Source organism: Leiobunum rupestre, chromosome 6 (assembly GCF_980474605.1).
Source record: "Leiobunum rupestre chromosome 6, qqLeiRupe1.1.hap1, whole genome shotgun sequence".
NCBI lineage: Eukaryota > Metazoa > Arthropoda > Arachnida > Opiliones > Sclerosomatidae > Leiobunum > Leiobunum rupestre.
This window is the reverse complement of record NC_143389.1, coordinates 1,947,221-1,966,653: the sequence shown is the minus strand read 5'-3', so window position 1 is coordinate 1,966,653 and position 19,433 is coordinate 1,947,221. Positions and strand designations below refer to the sequence as shown.

At 32.5% G+C, this 19,433-nt stretch overlaps 1 protein-coding gene across 1 annotated transcript in view; it reads right to left on the bottom strand.

Moving 5' to 3' along the window:
- Nucleotides 1-6,901, bottom strand: part of LOC149937654 (multidrug resistance-associated protein 1-like) — a 53,460-nt gene extending 46,559 nt beyond the window's left edge. The window contains exons 1-4 of the mRNA XM_090177794.1: nucleotides 6,819-6,901; nucleotides 4,291-4,373; nucleotides 3,023-3,181; nucleotides 1,538-2,313 (exon numbers count right to left, since the gene is read on the bottom strand). Of these exons, the coding sequence (XP_090033920.1) occupies nucleotides 1,538-2,313; nucleotides 3,023-3,181; nucleotides 4,291-4,373; nucleotides 6,819-6,901 (1,101 nt within the window). The remainder of the gene's footprint in view (nucleotides 1-1,537; nucleotides 2,314-3,022; nucleotides 3,182-4,290; nucleotides 4,374-6,818) is intronic.
- Nucleotides 6,902-19,433: the final 12,532 nt, after the last annotated feature.

The window sequence follows — 19,433 nt, the reverse complement described above, 5'->3', positions numbered from 1 at the left end:
AGACTACCCGTTTATAGCTCTACCACAAATAGATCGAATTTTAAAATATAGCTTTTTGTCAAATTACCTTGCAAGTTAAGTCAATAAATGACCTCAACAGCTAATGAATTGGTTTGCCCACCCATGTATCCTGAGGGTGGGCGGTGGCCTCTCTTTAACATAGGATGGTAAATAGTATATCTAACTATAGGAAATCACATGGGCTCAACAGTTTTTATATTAGTTTGCCCACCCGGGTCTCCTGATGGTGGGCGGCATCCACCCTTTCACTTAGGGTGGCAATTTATATATCCAACGATAAGAAATCACAAAGCCTCAAAAGCTTTGTATTAGTTTGCCTACCTGTGTCTACTAAGGATGTATGGCTTTGCCCATTCGAATACACTGATGTGGAACTAATATTACGGCCTGGGCCGACTTGTTCCTCTTGCGATAATTTCATTAAATGAAAAATCCCGTTTTTTGCGTTTTTGACCTAGAAATTTCCATTTTGTATCCCTCGCTCTTAATACTTATTTATATAGATATTCAGATTAATTCTGAAAATGAATCCAAATTGAAGGTTTATTTATTACAAAATTACTTACATTTGAATAATTTTGCACAACATATCCTCAAAAGTTGCTTTAGATATTTAGATCGTGACTTTCATTACTTTTATAATGACGCTTTATTAAATTTACATAGTTTTTCCCGTTTTCCCTCTTAATTTGCATTATTCCCCTTTTAGCGTTTTTAAAGGTTGAAAAATTCCCCGCATATGGAAGCACTGCGTCTATAGCACTGAAAATCAATGCCAGAAATCCTTGGTAGTATGTCTTTTTCCTTCGAATTTTTTATCTCACAGCCCTATTTTAAATCCATGGCGGCCGATTTTAAACTTTGTTTTAAATATTTCAATTAGAATATACATAATTCTGAACTAAACACGTGTACTCCTTTACAATCTAAAATTTTCTCAGTTTACTGTTACAGTTTCAAGGCTCAAATTTAAGGAAAGGGTTTTAAAATATATAAAAGTAGAGGAAAAATTGATTGAAATTATTTTAGAAATATATTTTGCTTTTTAAAATAATTCCAAAAAATAACTCTTTAATTCTAAAACCTTTCCAATATCTGTGCCTTCAAAGATCCCAACTACCCCTTAAATCAACCTTCTCACTGCTTTGATAAAAGCATTTTTATTTAATAATTATATCTAGGTGAGAGTTGAAAACGTGTACTTCATTAAAATGTTTCGCATCTGTGATTACTTCATGTGAAGGTAATTCATCGAAGAATGATTTCGATCGTGAAGGTCTTTTTTTGCAACTCTACGTCTTTTCCCCAGCTTTCAGCTAAAACTTCAGCTTTTCTAACAACGCTTTCAAAATTATTTCTTAATTCCTTGACTTTTTCAGTGCTGTTTTTTATAGTTCTGTTGCATATAATAAATCAATATTCTTTGACTAACTGTTTTGACACTAAATTTGCCATCTATAATATCTATCTATCTAAAAGCTATAAATTCAAATCTACTCGTATGTTTATATAGTGCCTCTGCATCGCATCTTGTTTCTTTACCTTTGGATATCAAACTTATTTTTATTAAAGCTTTCATGATTAGCCTAAATCCTGACTGACAAGCGTAGATAGCATCATGTCTAGATGACCATCTTGTTCCACATAGTTTCTTTAACACGGGATATTTTAGTGAATCTGCGTACATCATTTCAAGTAGTATTTCCCAACGCTTTATGCTGGCACTAAAGAATATGTACAGCTTTTGAAGAATTTCATAATAAGTTTGCATTTGCACTAAAGGTTTAACAGGATTTTGTAAAACTAAATTTTTGTCGTGGGCTATGCAGTGTACGAAAGCTGCTTTTGGTTGTATATTTTTAATTCGTGTTTGTAGGCCAGAATAAATACCACTCGCTCCATCATATCCCTGACCACGACAGTTTTCTCTTGAAATATTGTTATCCACTAATATTTTCAAAATTTCAGTTTCAAGCCAGTGAGCGCTTTGATCTGTAACATGAAAAAATCCTAGAAAACTTTCTTGAACTACTAGCTCACGAAGATTTCCATTATCGTCATACTCGATGTTAACATATCGAATAATAACGCTTAATTGTTCTTGTTTTGAAATATCTTGGGTAGTATCTAGGATTATAGAATAAAATTTACTTTCTTGAATATCTTTAATGATATCCTTTTTAACTTGCACCAACAGTAAAGAAATAAGTTCATTTTGTATTTCGGGACTCAAATAATTTACTCTATTATGCTCCGAGTTTAAAAGACTGTATAACACGCAATCATATTTTGCTAAAAGTTCAATAACAGATAAGAAGTTACCTCTGTTATGTACATCGTACTCATTCACCTTTTCTTCACGGTGACTACGGATTTCAAGCTAAATAACAACTGGCTAACATCAAAATAAATCACATATGCGTTTTAGTACTTCTTTACAAAAATTATTTTTTTCTTTCAATCCTGTGTCAATAGTTTTTTTTATTTTTCCACGTATCATAGCTTAAAGACGCTTCAGAATGATGCTGAGTACTTGCGTGTTTTTTATTTTTTTTAAGTCCTTGCCAGTTATTTATTCCTTCAATCCATTCCAAACGGAAAGAAGGATTTGTTCGGTCTTCAAAGAGCCAGTAGTGCTCGCAATAAGCTTTATCGAGTACCTTCGAGTAGCAGAGCCATAATCTTGGTAAGGTTAGAGTATAATCGTTGGTTTTTATCGTATAATAGTTTACCGAAAAGCTTCTATTATGAGTCCTTAGAAAATGGTCCCTTCGGCTTACAAGGACCATAATTTATCTTTCTATTTCATCATCTGGAATTTGCCAACTTGTATTATGTCTCGATCTGAAGGGAAAGGCCGGCAGTCCGCAATAATTTCGATGAACCAGAAAGAACGACAGTCCATTCGACAAGTGATTTTTCATCGTGGTCATCACTGTATGGTAAACTGCAATCAACATTTTGTTACTGTCTATTATCGTTTGGTTTCTCCGCATCTAACGTTTTAGCATTATGTGATTCAACGGGGTAGATCTAGTCGCATCTACGTCTGCTTCTGAGCTTGTATTTACAGGTAGGACATTAATAGCTTGATAATCCGATTTGTTCGTGCTAACAGGAGTGTCGATATCAGTGACATTAATTTCCGTTGGGGTAGCTTCTGAAATAAATGAAAATTTAAATTGCTGTGCATATGTATTGCATATTTTTTTAACTCGATAAAATGTGCTTACCATTAAACCACACCTACCTTGATCCTTATCAGTCTTATTGATCCACGAAGTAAGTTTATGACTATATATTTTGCTTCATCTTCTTTGAACTCTTTCACTTTCTTTTCTTAGCGATTTCGCGCACCACTTGAAAAGGCACCTTTCATAATTTCACAGTTAGGAATTGAGTAAAGTTGTATAACTGTCAAGCGCTAGAGTGGTGTCAATTCGTCGCAGTCTTATAGGGGTTGAGATTCTTGAGAAAGATGTTTAGCAATCACCGTAACGAGGACAGTTATACCTGAATAACCAATACCCGAATAAATAGTTTTATGACTATGTTTGATGTTTCGTAGTCGTAATTAATTACAATTAATTATAACAATAAAAAACTGCAATCGATTACGTATATGCGATATATTAGTATTATCTAAACGAAAACGTATGTCGTCTTGTAACGTCGGGCAACCTACTGCATCTCAAAAATTATGGAACTATACTTATTACTACTAATCGGAGGTTTAAGTTACAGTGTCACTAAATTAACTTTAGATTTTGTAACCAAGAAGCCAAGCCAACAACCCTGTGTCTTACAATTTTAAAGGTATATTCAAAATAATTAATCTGACCCCTTGAGTTGGGAATATTAATCTAGAGATTCAATCAAATCCGCTCCCCGCGAAACAAGTTTTTGAAAATTACGAATGTACCGTCTCCTCTAAAATGACGAGAAAACGTTATCATATGACTCTGCTCCATCCATTATTTTGAAAAAAAAAAAATTGCCGTAAAACGCGTCTTATTTGAACGAACCATTGAGAGATCGATGGCGACACGGGTAGAATGATAAAGTTTTCTCGTCATTTGGGAGCAGACGGCAGTATTCTTATTTTTTAAAAACTTGTTTCGCGAAATACTGAAATCCGACGTTTTGATTGGACCTCTAGATAAATATTCCTAACTAAATGGTCTGACCCGTCGCCGTCGGGTTACTCGGGTATAAATTTCAGAATAATAACTAAGTTCGGAGTAAATATTTGCTCGCAATATCAGTAACTGGCCAACAGATAGCTTTCTCTTTCAATTTCAGAAAGCCAAAAACTCCAGTCTCCAATGTCAGGCAGGCGATTATCAGCTAACCTATTACGGAAATTCGTACATGACATAACTGGTTGTAGTTTCGCTATGGCGCTACCATAGCTTAGACGGATTTTACATTTTCTTGCAAAAATGTGAATACACATGAAATACAACTGTTACTTAAATATCTTGAACGATACTAAAGAAAAATTCGAAAAAACATTATTAGTATTTTGAAGTTTTTATTAGTATCGTTCAACTTTCAAGCTATTTTTAAAATCAATAACCCTGTTTTTTAATTTGATTTTAATTATCTGCGTTAAAAACGACGTTAATAGGGATTGATAAAAAATATTTTAAATTTGTTTATGTTAATTGGGGCCCCCCGAAGCTACAAGCCCCCCCCCCCGCGCCGCGGGCCCTGCGGACCATCAGCTACACAACTGGCTATACCCAAAGATAACTTAATAAATATAACTTATAAGCTTCTTATATTAGTTTTGTTTTGTTAAATGGTCCATCTTTACGTATACCCGGTAGCGTGGGTTAGTTGGTTAGGGGTAGGATTGTTGTGTAACACTTGGTTTAATATCCACGATCAAAATCCGACCGTAAATGTGTGTAAAGGTTTCGTGTTAAAAATAGAAAAGTGCGGATTTTCGACTTTTCTTTCTTGGTTTGCGCACCGAAACTTTAAGTTTAAATGCCGACTCTAAAAATGCATTACACTGTTTCCAATAAATCAGGATAGTACATTTAATGTGGTCTATTGAGGACCAATTAAAATTTCCAAATTACTTCCAATTAGACATGCTCTCTGAACAAAACGAGCCGGCGACTGCCTTGAAAATAAGGCTAATTTTTTTTCCTCACATCGTTAAACCAACTTATTTATTTACAGATCTTGCACAGCACTTCCGTTTTAGGATGGGTGAAGTGTCGGCGAATCCGAAGTTGGCCATAAGTCGTCGCGCGACTAGTTACTGCACTAATTGCTGATTATGTTTTGCCAAGCATGTTACCGACGCTGTTTCACCACCCCTAAAACACCTAGTTAAAGAGATAGTGTCACCTGGAAGACATTAATAATTTTGTTATTTAAGGTACATTATAATCTATTCAGGATCCTAATGGGCCAAAAATTTCCTATGAACATGGGTCCTAAAATGGTTGGTTTCAGAATCTTAGGCCAACCAACAACCTTCCTCAAAACCACGAAGTTCGGTATTCTACCTTGAACCCAATTGTTTCGAATAATTATTCACTTGCTTTTTTATTGGTGAAGCGATATACACAATAGCAAATGCCAAAAGTACGTTATGGAACTAGAAGAACCGTGCTTAATCCTACAATGGTTTTATAAATACCAAATATTTCAAATAATCGACTTTGATCCACTGTTTAAAGAAGTCATACATTTTGTAATTAAGCAACTTGTACGAGGTGAATGCCAATTGAAAGTATTAAAACCGATGGATGCCAAGATAGGGCTTCTGATTTTTGAAAGCGCACAGGAGCGAAATACGAGTGTAGGCATTGTATTACTTTATTTCTTCTGAACGCATTGAGTCAGTGGGATAACTTTCCATTTCTTTGGGGTTTTTTCAAAGTCAGCGAGGCCATTTATACTTTGTTCTTTCTATTAAAGCTAGGGTGCTTTTTAAAGAACAATATATAGTGCCGTATTGAAAATTCATCATTTTATATCCAAATTTAAGATATCCTAGGCCCATTTAATAATTCCGAGAACCTTATGTACGACCGGGTTTAGGAAAATAGTGTAGAAGCGAAGAGATTCTACCGAATACAGTTCCCTCGAAGACCGTTACCAGATCGACGCACATTTACTGCTGCTGGCAGACACTTGAGAGAACATGGACAAATTCATCCGGGACAAACTCATGAAAGAGTGCGAAACGTACCAGAAGACCTTGAGTAGAATTTAACTAGTTTTTGATTGAAACATGTTATTAGATATGATTCGTATTCCTTTTAGGTAAGTTAATTGCTTTACGAAAGTGGATTTATACCAAAATTACTTAAAGCTCTTACTATGGTTGATAACAATACTGAAACAAGTACCCTGGCGAGGTGGTAGAAAATAGGGTATGGTTTGATGAACTCTACATGATCATCAATTTATCCTTTATCACCATCAAAAGGTACAAGCTCTAAACGTCGCAGACTATCCTAGGTGTGTTGATTTTTATCATTGGTTTTTTGACGAAGTAGGTAGTGACCATCAGTTCCCGAGTATTATGTAAACAGCCGATGAAGGACATTTTTCCCATGACCATATAATCTATTTCCTCAACACTCACCAGTGAAGTCAAAATAGCCCCCCACGGGACTATTTTTAGATCTCGTCAAGTGAAACGTAGCCTAATTGTTTGGTGAGGTATTGTTGGTGATCATTTAGTTGGCCCTTTTTTCCTTTCGCCTTGGCTAAAGGGTCAAACAAAATTACAATTTCTACAAGATAAAGTCCCCGAGCTTCTCGATTACCTGCCGTTAAAAACTAAAAGGTGCATGTAGTTTCTGAACAATGGAGCTGTGCACCCCATTTTAGCCATGACGTAAGAGCCCATGTTGACGCGACTTTTCCCTCAAGTTGGCAGCGCGAAGTAACTTTCCCCCTTTCGTCAGATCTTTAACCCAGAAATAAATACCACAATTGGCAACATTTTACGCTCTCTCTCATCGCGCTGCACTGCCTCGTCTTGCTCAGGGCGTTTGCCGCTTCAATTATACCGTAGTGCTTCAACACACAAAAATGCGAGCTTTGTGTTGAAGCCTATGGCAGCACCCGGTATATCGAGGTGGGACTATTGGTTCAACAACAGCATTAGAGATGGCGCTTGATGCGAGTTAATATAATTTGTTTTAAAACTGGATCCAGCGGATAAATTATTGGAGGAAGATTTTATGTTGTATCTGCCTGCCTTAGCAATGACTCGACATGCAAGTAACAATATCCATACAAATGACGCGAAATGAAGAGCTCTGTATAACGTTAAACAAAAGTAACGATAAACATAAATATCCCTAGTAGTTGGAAGTCGACCCTTAACCGACTGTCGGGCCTACGGTCCAGCCCCACTCGGAAAGCGTCTACACAAATTGACCATTAAATGACTGTCGGTCCAATGGTCAGGCTACATCTGGAAAGCGTCAACACAAATTATGTCAATCTGATTTTGCCAATGTGATCCCGTAGTGGCTTTGCCCTCGTGTTGCAATTTAGATCGTAAAACAGCCTAGGCCCTTTTCTTTACTTTTCCGTTTTAACATTTTTTCAATAAAGTGTTAGGTCGTTTTAATTAGTTTATGCATTCGCAAAAAATTATATTTATAACATTGATAGGAGTAATATTGATTTACACCAATTTTGCAAATCCTGTGACTTTATCTTCCAAACGAGGAAAATCATTTAATAAGATAAAATCAAACTCTTTTAATATCAGTTGTTTTGGCTGATTCCTGTGTGCATTTATGTCAGGGTTGTTATTTTATTTCAAAATTTAGATCAGAAAGTCTTTATATTTGCACGATACTATAAAGTGGTTATTTATGTATTTGATAATCCAATGCAGATTATGCAGTCTTCTCGTATAGGAATTGAAACGTTTCTTGTTTATCTAAAACCGTATATGTTTATGATATTAGTTGTTTTAGAATAAAGTGTGTAGCAATTTCTCAGAAGGATGAAATTGGGGTTGTGCTAATGCTTCATTATTAATATATAAAGATTAATTTTTCTTTGCTTTTTTTAACCATGGCAGACTCTCTATAGCGTGCTTGTTCAATGGCAAGTGGCCCCTAAAACATGAGCCTTGTAATTGCTTTGACTTGGGCCCGTGGTCTCTCAGCAACCATCATTTCTAAACTCAGTGGGCTTCTGCAGTTTATGTTTAATTTATAATTCAAAAACATCTTTTTTTACATTAGTACGTGGTGGCTGATTTTATCGAAAATGACACCGTAGAAGTGGTCTTAACTTTGTGGTTAAGGAAAAAGGGAACTAATTGTTATTAACCCCCAAAGGGACCGTCATATTTCTTAGAGCTCTTAAAAATTCAATAACACCTGATAATTCTATTTCACTTTATGACAAAACTGTCGTGCTGATCACAAGTAAGTATATATTTGCCAGAGAGGTATCAGGCTAAGGTAGTTTTTTTAGTATGATAAAAATTAATCCTTTAAATTCGCATATTTTATAAAAAATAATGTTTAATTATTTTACGTACTATGGAGGAAGTAAAACGCAGGTTAGACCTTTTGCCAATCATGATTGTAATTTTGTATTGTGGAAGCTATGGAGGGGTAAAGGGTATTGGATTACGGTAGTTCGTCTGCAGAGTTCGTCGTAAGTGTTGTCTGCTGTATTATTTTAAGCTGCTTAGGAAGTTTTCTTGGGTAAGTATGATTTTATAATCTAATTTCAAGCGTTATATTTTATCTTGAAAGCGGAGTGGTAATAAAATTCATATTTTTATTTATAATTTATCATGTGTAAGTGATAAATTCGTTTAATTTCGGTATTCTTTCTTCGTTTAAGTCAGCACCATGTGATGAAGGCCAAGGCCCATTAATAAATGTTGCTTACCGTTATTGTATTTGAGCAGTTTTTTTAAATGTTACCTTTAATTGATATAATTTAGATTGTAAAATGTCTATTGTGTGTACTATAGGAAATGTGACAGAAACCGTTATCATTCGTTGAACTCTACCTGTTAACTTATATGTTTACGATGTTCAAGAAGTTTTACTAAATGCATGCTGACTTAATTCAGCATTACATACATATATATGTGTTTATACATACATATATATGTGTTTATACATACATATATGTGTTTATACATACATATATATGTGTTTATACATACATATATGTGTTTATACATACATATATATGTGTTTATACATACATATATGTGTTTATACATACATATGTGTGTGTGTTTATACATACATATATGTGTGTGTTTATACACACACATATATATGTGTGTGTTTATATATATATATGTGTGTGTGTTTATACATATATATGTGTGTGTGTTTATACATATATATATGTGTGTGTGTGTTTATACATATATGTGTGTGTGTGTTTATACATACATATATATGTGTTTATACATACATATATGTGTTTACACATATGTAGAAAAATAAATACCACTAACAATTGTAAGCTTTTACAAAATGATCTTGTTAAATTGCACGAATGGTGCGACAATAATAACATCCCTATCAATAATAATAAAACAGTTGTGGTATCGTACACGTGTAAAACAAATATAATTGTCTATAATTATAACTTAGACGGTCAAATTTTAAAATGGCAAAATGAAGTGAAAGACCTGGGCGTGCTATTTGATAGCAAATTACTTTTTACCTCACATATAAAACAAATCTTAGTTAAAGTAAATACCCTAGTTGGAGCCACCTTTAAAATATCTAAACAACTAAAATCAATACCATGTTTCATAACCCTTTACAAATCCTTAATTAAAACTGTGATTACTTTTTGTTCAGTGATTTACAGTAGTACGTGCCAGACTAACCTACGAAAACTAGAAAACATTCAAAAGAAAATATATTATTTATCTAACGTATTTCATGTAAACATCGCCGAAAACGTTAAGAAAATAAGTTATGATGAATTTCTAAAACATAAAATAGATACAATTCCAGATACTCTATGGAAAATCGATATCAAGTTTCTAAATAAGATCGTGGTGTCACGAACCCAGTGCCCAGAGCTTTTAGAATGTCTAAAATTTAACATAAATACCCGATGTCATAGAAAAAGGGAGACCTTCTATGTAGGGACTTGTCACCTGAACTTAACAAATCGCGTTATGACTACTTTCAACAAATATGGAAGCGATAACGGTATCTTCCATAAATCTATATCAACACGAAATATCAATATAACTAACGAGGAGTGTACCCGAGGTGTAAATCACCGATTTTGATGAAACTCGGGATAACATGAATTTTCACCGAGGAAAAAGTTACGCTGGGCTTCCGTTGTTGCTATGGCAAACGAAAATGTTTTTGACATTATAAAATGAAAAAATCTACATTTAAAAAAGCATGGGATTTTCTCGGTTTCACAGGGGGGCTACTAGATGGATTTCACCCAAAATTGTTAATATTTAGCATTTTAGTTGAAATTTTAATATTAATTTTAATTTTGGGTTTTCAAAAATTTTCACCCCCCTGTGAAACCGAGAAAATCCCATGCTTTTTTTAAATGTAGATTTTTCATTTTAAGATGTCAAAAACATTTTCTGTTGCCATAGCAAAACGGAAGCCCAGCGTAACTTTTCCCTTGGTAAAAATTCATGTTACCCCAAGGTCTATATACCCCCCCCCCCCGAGTTTCATCAAAATCGGTGATTTACACCTCGGGTACACTCCTCGTAAGTAAGATCTAAATTTAAATTTAGTGTTCTTTCTGTTTGTTTTAAACTTGACTTATTTGTTCTTACTTGTAAAAAGTATTTTAACTTTAGAATGAAAAAAAAAATGATTTTAGCTTTTACCTATGGGTTCTACTATTTTGTTTTGTTATTAATATAATTTAATATTGACACAAATGACCTAGCGACATTGTTAATATCTTTGTTTTCTTTACTGACTGTACTGTGTTATAACTTGTTGGAATCTGTATTCTGTTTTATGGCACAATAAACTTCAATTCAATATATATATATGTGTTTATACATACATATATATGTTTATACATACATATATATGTTTATACATACACATATATATGTTTATACATATATATATGTTTATACATACATATATGTGTTTATAGATACACATATGTGTGTTTATACATACATATATATATGTTTATACATACATATAAAAAATGTGTGTTTATACATACATATATATGTGTGTTTATACATACATATATATATGTGTGTGTTTATACATATATATATATATATGTGTGTGTTTATACATACATATATATACATGCATACCTATGTGTTTATACATACCCTTACCAAAAAATAAGTGGTCTAAGAACTATTTAAGTTGGTTTTAAGTTTGTATTTGAGACAAATACCAACTAAAAACCTACTTAAAAACCACTTAACACCAACTTAAAACCAACTAAAAACTTACTTAAATTGTTACTTAATAAAGACCACTTAAAGCCAACTTAAAACTTACTTAAAATGTTACTTAATAAAGACCACTTAAAACTTACTTAAAATGTTACTTAATAATGACCACTTTAAGCCAACTTAAAAAATATGTAATTTCTGACCACTAAAAACCAACTAAATACCAACTTAAAGAAAAAGGCATTTTCCCACCAACTTAAAACCAACTTAACTAGTTTACAGGGCTCCTCGCTAGGGACGTTGTTGTTTAACGTATATATATATTTGACATTCCACATACACATTTCTAAAATCTTCCAATTAGCAGACGACCATAAATTGGCGAACACAATTAAGACTACTTCCGACTGCGTGGCTTTACAACATGATCTAATAAATCTGAATAACTGGTCTAATGAAAATAATATTATAATAAACGAGGAAAAAACAGTTGTGATAACTTTCACCCGTAAAACGAACCCAATTTTTTATTCTTATAAATTAAATAATATTATTTTAACTAGAGCTAATGCTGTGAAGGATTTAGGTGTACTCTTTGACAGCAAGCTTCTCTTTACGAAATAAACGCTAATTGGTTATTAGGTGCGTCTTTCCGCATTTCTTGCCAATTAAATTCATCCTTATGTTTATTGACACTATACCACGTATTAGTTATTCCAGCCATATTATACGGATCATCCCTTACCAAAAAATAAGTGGTCTAAGAACTATTTAAGTTGGTTTTAAGTTTGTATTTGAGACAAATACCAACTAAAAACCTACTTAAAAACAACTTAACACCAACTTAAAACCAACTAAAAACTTACTTAAAATGTTACTTAATAAAGACCACTTAAAGCCAAATTAAAACTTACTTAAAATGTTACTTAATAAAGACCACTTAAAACCAACTTAATATCAACTTAAATGTGAATACCAACTAAAAACCAAATTAATTTTTTGGTAAGGGTATTACTATATCTTAGTGCTTGCCAGTCTAGTCTTTCAAGCTTAGAATTATTATCCCTCGCTTCTCTGTTCGACCAAGCACACTAGTACTATATTTAAGAGATTAACCCTTACCAAAAAATAAGTTGGTTTTTAGTTGGTATTTAGTTGGTTTTCACATTTAAGTTGGTTTTAAGTTGGTTTTTAGTTGGTATTTAGTAGGTTTTCACATTTAAGTTGGTTTTAAGTAGGTTCAAGTTGCCAGCATATTTTAATAAACTATTTAAAGAGGTTTTTAAGTTGTTTTTAAGTTGGCTGGAAAATACTCATTTTTTGAAGTTTGTTTTAAGTTGGTTTTTAGTGGTCAGATAATTACTTATAATTTTTAAGTTGGTTTTAAGTTGGCTTTAAGTGGTCTTTATTAAGAGGTCTTTTTAAGTAAGTTTTAAGTTGGTTTTAAGTGGTCTTTATTAAGAAAGCTTTTAGTTGGTTTTAAGTTGGTGTAAAGTGGTTTTTAAGTAGGTTTTTAGTTGGTATTTAGTTGGCATTTGTTCCAAATACCAACTTAAAACCAACTTAAAAAGTTACAAGACCACTTATTTTTTGGTAAGGGAATGAACAATTTTAACAAGTATGGCAATAATGTTTATCTGTTCTCTGGGAAAAAGTTATCATACAAACAAATTATTGTGTTGTAATAGTCTATTTTAGCTGTTAAAATTTTAGTATTTTTAATTGGGGATTTTATAATTTTATTATTTTTTATTAAGTGTATACTAGAGCTTTATATATATATATATATATATATATATATATATATATATATATATATACTCAGCTTGTATACCTATATATCCCTATTTCGTAATATAACTTGGTACCCTTACCAAAAAATAAGTTGGATTTCAGTTTGTATTTAGTTTGTATACACATTATTAGTTGATATTGAGTTGGTTGGTATTAAGTAGGCTCAAGTTGTCAGCATATTTCAAGTTACTATTAAAGGGGTATTAAGTTGTTATTCAGTTGGTAGGAAAATACTGCTTTTGCTAAGTTTATAATTAGTTGGTTTTTAGTAGTCAGGAAGTTACATAATATTTTTTAGTTGGATTTTAGATGTTTCCCAAGTAGGATTTAAGTTGCTTTTAAGTAGTTCAATGTAAATGTTGATTCTGGTTTAGTTGGAAATAAGTTGATTAATAAAGAGGATTTAAGTTATTTTTAAGTAGGCATTTGTCCCAAATACAAACTGAAAACCAAGTTGAAATACAAGTTGTCCTAAGTGGTTTTTAGCCAACTTATTTTTTGGTAAGGGCTATGACTGACTGTCAACTTAAAGGGGCTGGAAAGTGGGGTTTTGAATAACGTCATCCGTGACGTCATTAACAAAATTTGGCCCATATAACTACTTTTTCTCAAGTTCGCGAAGACGTAAACAGGCACCACTGTGTTGGGATTTTTGTATGACGATATCCAGAGTGGTCTTGGTTAGTGTTAGCTGAGCTCGTAGGAAGTTTTCAAATTTCATTAATCCTTATTGAGATTTAGTTTAGTGAACAACAAATGTTTAACGAAAAATTCATTTGAGCGATAAGGTTTGATAGTAGTGTGTTCGTAATTTTTTAAATTATTATTTGCGAGTTTCATTGAATTTGGTAATAAAACGCTAGATGAATCGAAGCCAATTTCTAAGGGCCTTGGTTTCATTGGAGCATTTTGATAAACCTTGGTACTCAACCACAGTTCTTTTGCCTTTTCCCACTTATCTAATTCACCAACAAGAGATATTTTCGTATCATCGCGTTTCCGTTTTCTATTTGAATTAAACTCGTTCATTATAAATAAATAAATATTAAAATACTAGAACCAAAACCACGTCCATGAAGGCCCGAATATCTTAGTTCGCGTATGAATACCTCTCCTCACTATTTTCAAAACATCTCCGTCAGAGCCAAATTCCTCAAGCATGGAAAAAAGAAAATAAAGCAGGGTCCGGATTTTTTTGGGAGATACCACGTCACTAGACGATTTCAAAACCCCACTTTCCAGCCCCTTTTAAGCTTTTGCTTGAGATGGATGGCCAAAGGCAGGCTAAAGAGTTTATCTCGGGCCCCTCTAGGTAGAGAGCTAAGGAATTGCTCGCACTCTCTAAATCAAATATTAGGTTGGTCGTTGGCCTACTAACAGGTCACTGCCTTCTGAACAGACATTTTTACTTGATTGGAATCAATGATGATCCAATCTGTAGGGCATGTCAGGTTGAGGAGGAAACCGCCTCTCATGTGCTTTGCAAGTGCGATTACTACGCGGCCCAAAGATTAGAACATCTTGGTATGCATCAGTTGGAAACCTCTGATTTCCATAACATGCCATTTTGTGTCGAATATCGGACTTTTTAAGTCATAAGGTTTGGGGTTGCACAATGGACTCCCGTTTCATTAATAATAATAATAAATGGAACATAAAATGTTTATAAGAATGATTTAGAGCGTTCAAGAGCAGTCAAATGGAAACGCGATAAATGTTAGGCTTAATAGAGGGCCATCATAAATACAGCCTTCTCTTGAGAGTGATAATATACCTCTTTTTCCAAAATTTAAACATTTGCTCTTTGTTAAGCCATGCATATCATTCAATTTTACCTATATAACAAATTTAGAATATACACACACTATGGAGTAATACATGAATCCATGTAACTGGTATAGAATCGTAGCACTATGTAGTCTTGGCCACTATTTTTTTTTGGTAGTAATATATTTCTCTGTACATTTCTCTTATTCAGGGTCACCTAATTTCTATTAAAAAACTATTCTTCAACCTATGTACCACCTTATTATTGTGTCATGCAAAAAGAGGTAACATATAAATTGGTAATGATACCAGATAATGCTGTTCTTAGATGCTGCTAGATCTCGCATATTTAATTCATATTTGATTTATTATTACAATTTTTAATAGTTTAAAAACTATGGAAAATTTATTTTACTCTATCTAGTCTAGTTATTGGCATAGATGCTCAATACGGTATAGCACTGTCTTCCACTGGCCTTGGTGCCCCCTATTTGGAATGCTCCCTGCTGCCCCATTTGGAGAGGTGTGGAAATATTTTATAAGTATTCCAATCGCCAATGGAATACAAACAAATTATACTATTTGCTTGTTTCTGGGAAGATGTCAGATGGCATTCCATTAGGAATATGTATTAATATATAAGTGAGTATATGCGAATGTGTGAATACATATTTTTATGTGAATGTGAGTATATGTGCATATGTGAATGTGTGAGTGTATATGTGTATTTGTTATTGTGCTAGTATATGCAAATGCGAGTATGCATGTTTATATATTAATGTGTGAGTATATATGTGTACATGCTAATGTATGAGTATGTGTATATGCGAATGTGAGTATATATGTGTGTATATGCTTTAGGCAAATATAAAAATATATATATGTATATATATATATGTATGTGTGTGTTTGCATATTGAATTGAATTGATTTTAAGGTGCCATAAAACAGTACAGAAAGTTGCACCAGCAAGTTATAACACTGGGTGATCATATCGTAGCATATGGATTTCAAAGAGGATGTGTATATTAAACAGTAAACTGAAGTCGAATTGTGGCTATTGTCAATTATTTTTATATTAAAGGTATAGCTCACTAGCCATAATATCAACTTAAATTAAATCATTTAAAATAAAAATTTACATAACATTTTATCAATAAAATTACATATTAGATAGAATTATACTCTTATTTAAGAGCTTCCACTTCATCAACAAATCATTATCTTTACTAAAAATGGTGGTATTATATTTAACAATTGGATAAAAATAAAATTATTTCTGGTTAAGCATGTAGTACAGTTTAAGGTGATCAATTGTAAAATTTCAAAAATCTACTTTTTGATTTAAAATAAGAGCTTAATTTACTGAATCTAATTTATTTATATGTATATGTTTATATATATGTTTAAAAATATTTATATATATATATATATATATATATATGTATGTATGTATAAACACATGTTTATGCAGTCTAATATATCAGAACTGTCAATTGTTTATTAACTACAAATTGAAGAAATTTAATATCCATTTTAATTAAATTTGATTTAATTAAATCTAAGTTTATCTAGTTTAAAGATGCTTCGTAATTGTATTTTCTACAATTAGTATTTAACATTTTATAAAGGCAAACAAATTTATTTTGAACTAATTCTAAGCTTGAACGACTAGACTGGCAAGCACTAAGATATAGTAATGATCCGTATAATATGGCTGGAATAACTAGTGCGTGGTATAGTGTCAAAAACATAAGGATTAATTTAATTGGCAAGAAATGCGGAAAGGCGCACCTAATAACCGATTAGCGTTTATTTTAGATTGTTGTATATGATTCGTAAAGAGAAGCTTGCTGTCAAAGAGTACACCTAAATCCTTCACAGCATTAGCTCTAGTTAAAATAATATTATTTAATTTATAGGAATAAAAAATTGGGTTCGTTTTACAGGTGTAAGTCATCCCAACTGTTTTTTCCTCGTTTATTGGAATATTATTTTTATTAGACCAGTTATTAAGATTTATTAGATTATGTTGTAAAGCCACGCAGTCGGAAGTAGTCTTAATTGTGTTCACCAATTTATGGTCGTCTGCTAATTGAAAGATTTTAGAAATGTGTATAAGTGGTGGAATGTCAAATATATATACGTTAAAGACCGAGACCAGAGCAAATTTCCACCCCTCTTATCCTGTACTTAATTTTTGGACCTAGTGACAACTGATTGACAGCTCTGACAGCTTGAGTGACCGCCTGGACAATTCCATGTATTGTAGCTTACCTCTTTTTTGATGCTCTTTGTATATATTCTATTCAAAAACCGTCCAAGCCGTCGGTCAAGCTGTCGACGCTGTCACTCAATTTTGTGGGGGTCTAAATTCGCGCACGAGAAAATGGAATCTCTGGTCTCGGCCTTTAAACAACAACAGCCCTAGCGAGGAGCCCTGTGGGATACCACAGTCGACACTATACGAGACATTAGTCACATCGCCATTGACTTTAATGTAATTAACTCTTTTATTTAAACACACATATATATGTATGTATAAACACACATATATATGTATGTATAAACACATATATATATGTGTGTATGTATAATAACATATATATGTATGTATGTATAATAACATATATATGTATGTATAAACACATATATATATATATGTATAAACACATATATATGTATAAACACACATATATATATATGTATAAACACATATATATATATATATATATGTATGTATGTATAAACACATATAGAATAGAATAGAATATTGTTTATTGTCCTATAAAACAGTTTTACAATGAAAACCAACAAGTGTTATCAGTATTGCGGAAAAAAAGACAGGAATAAATTATAATAATTACCAAAACAGAATTAAATAAAAAAAAAGACGATACACTATTGTAATAACGTTAATTGTAAACTAAGAAAAACAACTTTAGGAAGATAGTATAAGAAAAAGAAAACAAAAATTCTCAAAAAACAAAAATAATAATCTTAAATATTTAAAATACAAATAAATAAATAGTAGTTTCTCGCCAGACAAATTTACGTTTACACCGTAATGATTAAAATTGTTCATTATTCTAGTAAAAATTGCACTACTTTGTGTAGAAGGATAAAATAAATTAGGCGTCCTATAAGATTTAACAGTAACGTGAAAGTTCAATAGTTCTATAATCTCAGAGCTGTCTATTCTCTTATTTATAACTCGACTAAGAAATTTTATATCTGTTTTTACTAAACAGTTGTAAATAGTGTCCAGTTTAAGGATTTTTAAAGCGTACTCGTAATCACAGTTAACAAATGTAATATTCAAGCTTTTATATAAATATAAAAATTTATTTTGCAAATTCTCAAGGGATTGTAAATTAGTTTTACTAGCACTGAAAAACAATAATGAACCATACAAAATTGAGGGTATTACTAGAGATTTGAAAAGAGTTAAAAAGCATAAGGGAGATTTTATTTGTTTAGAGATGCAATAGGAGGCGCCCATTAACTTATTCGCCTTAACTTTAATACTCTGAATATGATCTTTGAAAATTAGTTTACTATCGAAGTAAACCCCAAGATCCTTAATACAGTTTTCCCTATTTAAAATAGTACCGTTTAAGTTAATATCTAAATAGAAGAGGATTTGTTTTACATGTATAAGTGAGAATAACGGTTTTTTCGTTGTTGATAGGTATGTTATTTTCAGTGCACCAATTGTTTAAATTCAAAAGGTCATTCTGTAACTGTAAACAATCAGACCAAACATTAATAACCTTAACTAATTTATGGTCATCGGCCAACTGGAAGACCTTGGAATGATTTATGTGACGTGAGATATCAAATATATAAATATTAAACAAAAGAGGACCCATAGAAGAGCCCTGGGGGATACCGCACTGAACACTAAGATATGTCAGTGATTTCGCCATTTATTTTGACGAAATTAATTCGGTTATCCAAATAATTACGAAATCATTCCAAGATAGAACCAGAAAGGCCGTGATGTGACAATTTCTGAAGAAGACGGGGGTGAGAGACCCTAACAAATGCCTTGGACAGATCTATATATATCACATCTACTTGTCCACGATTGTTAATTGCTTGTTCAATAAGATTCGCGAAAGTAATCAAATTTGTATCGACTGCTCGACCTTGAACAAACCCATGTTGCGTTTCCGGAATGCTCAGTTTAAACTAATTATAAAAGTGTTTTTGAATTACAAAATCAAAAACCATACTACATAAATTGAGGACAGTAATTGGTCGGTAATTTGAGGGGTCACCCTTGAAACCTTTTTTAATAATAGGAGAAACGACGGCTGATTTCCACTCAGTGGGAAAAATTACAGAAGACAAAGATAAGTTAAAAATATAAGGAAAGGGCTCAAGTATAATATTCTGACAACCCTTGAGTACAAAATTAGGAATCCCGTCGGTCCCTGAAGCTGTCATG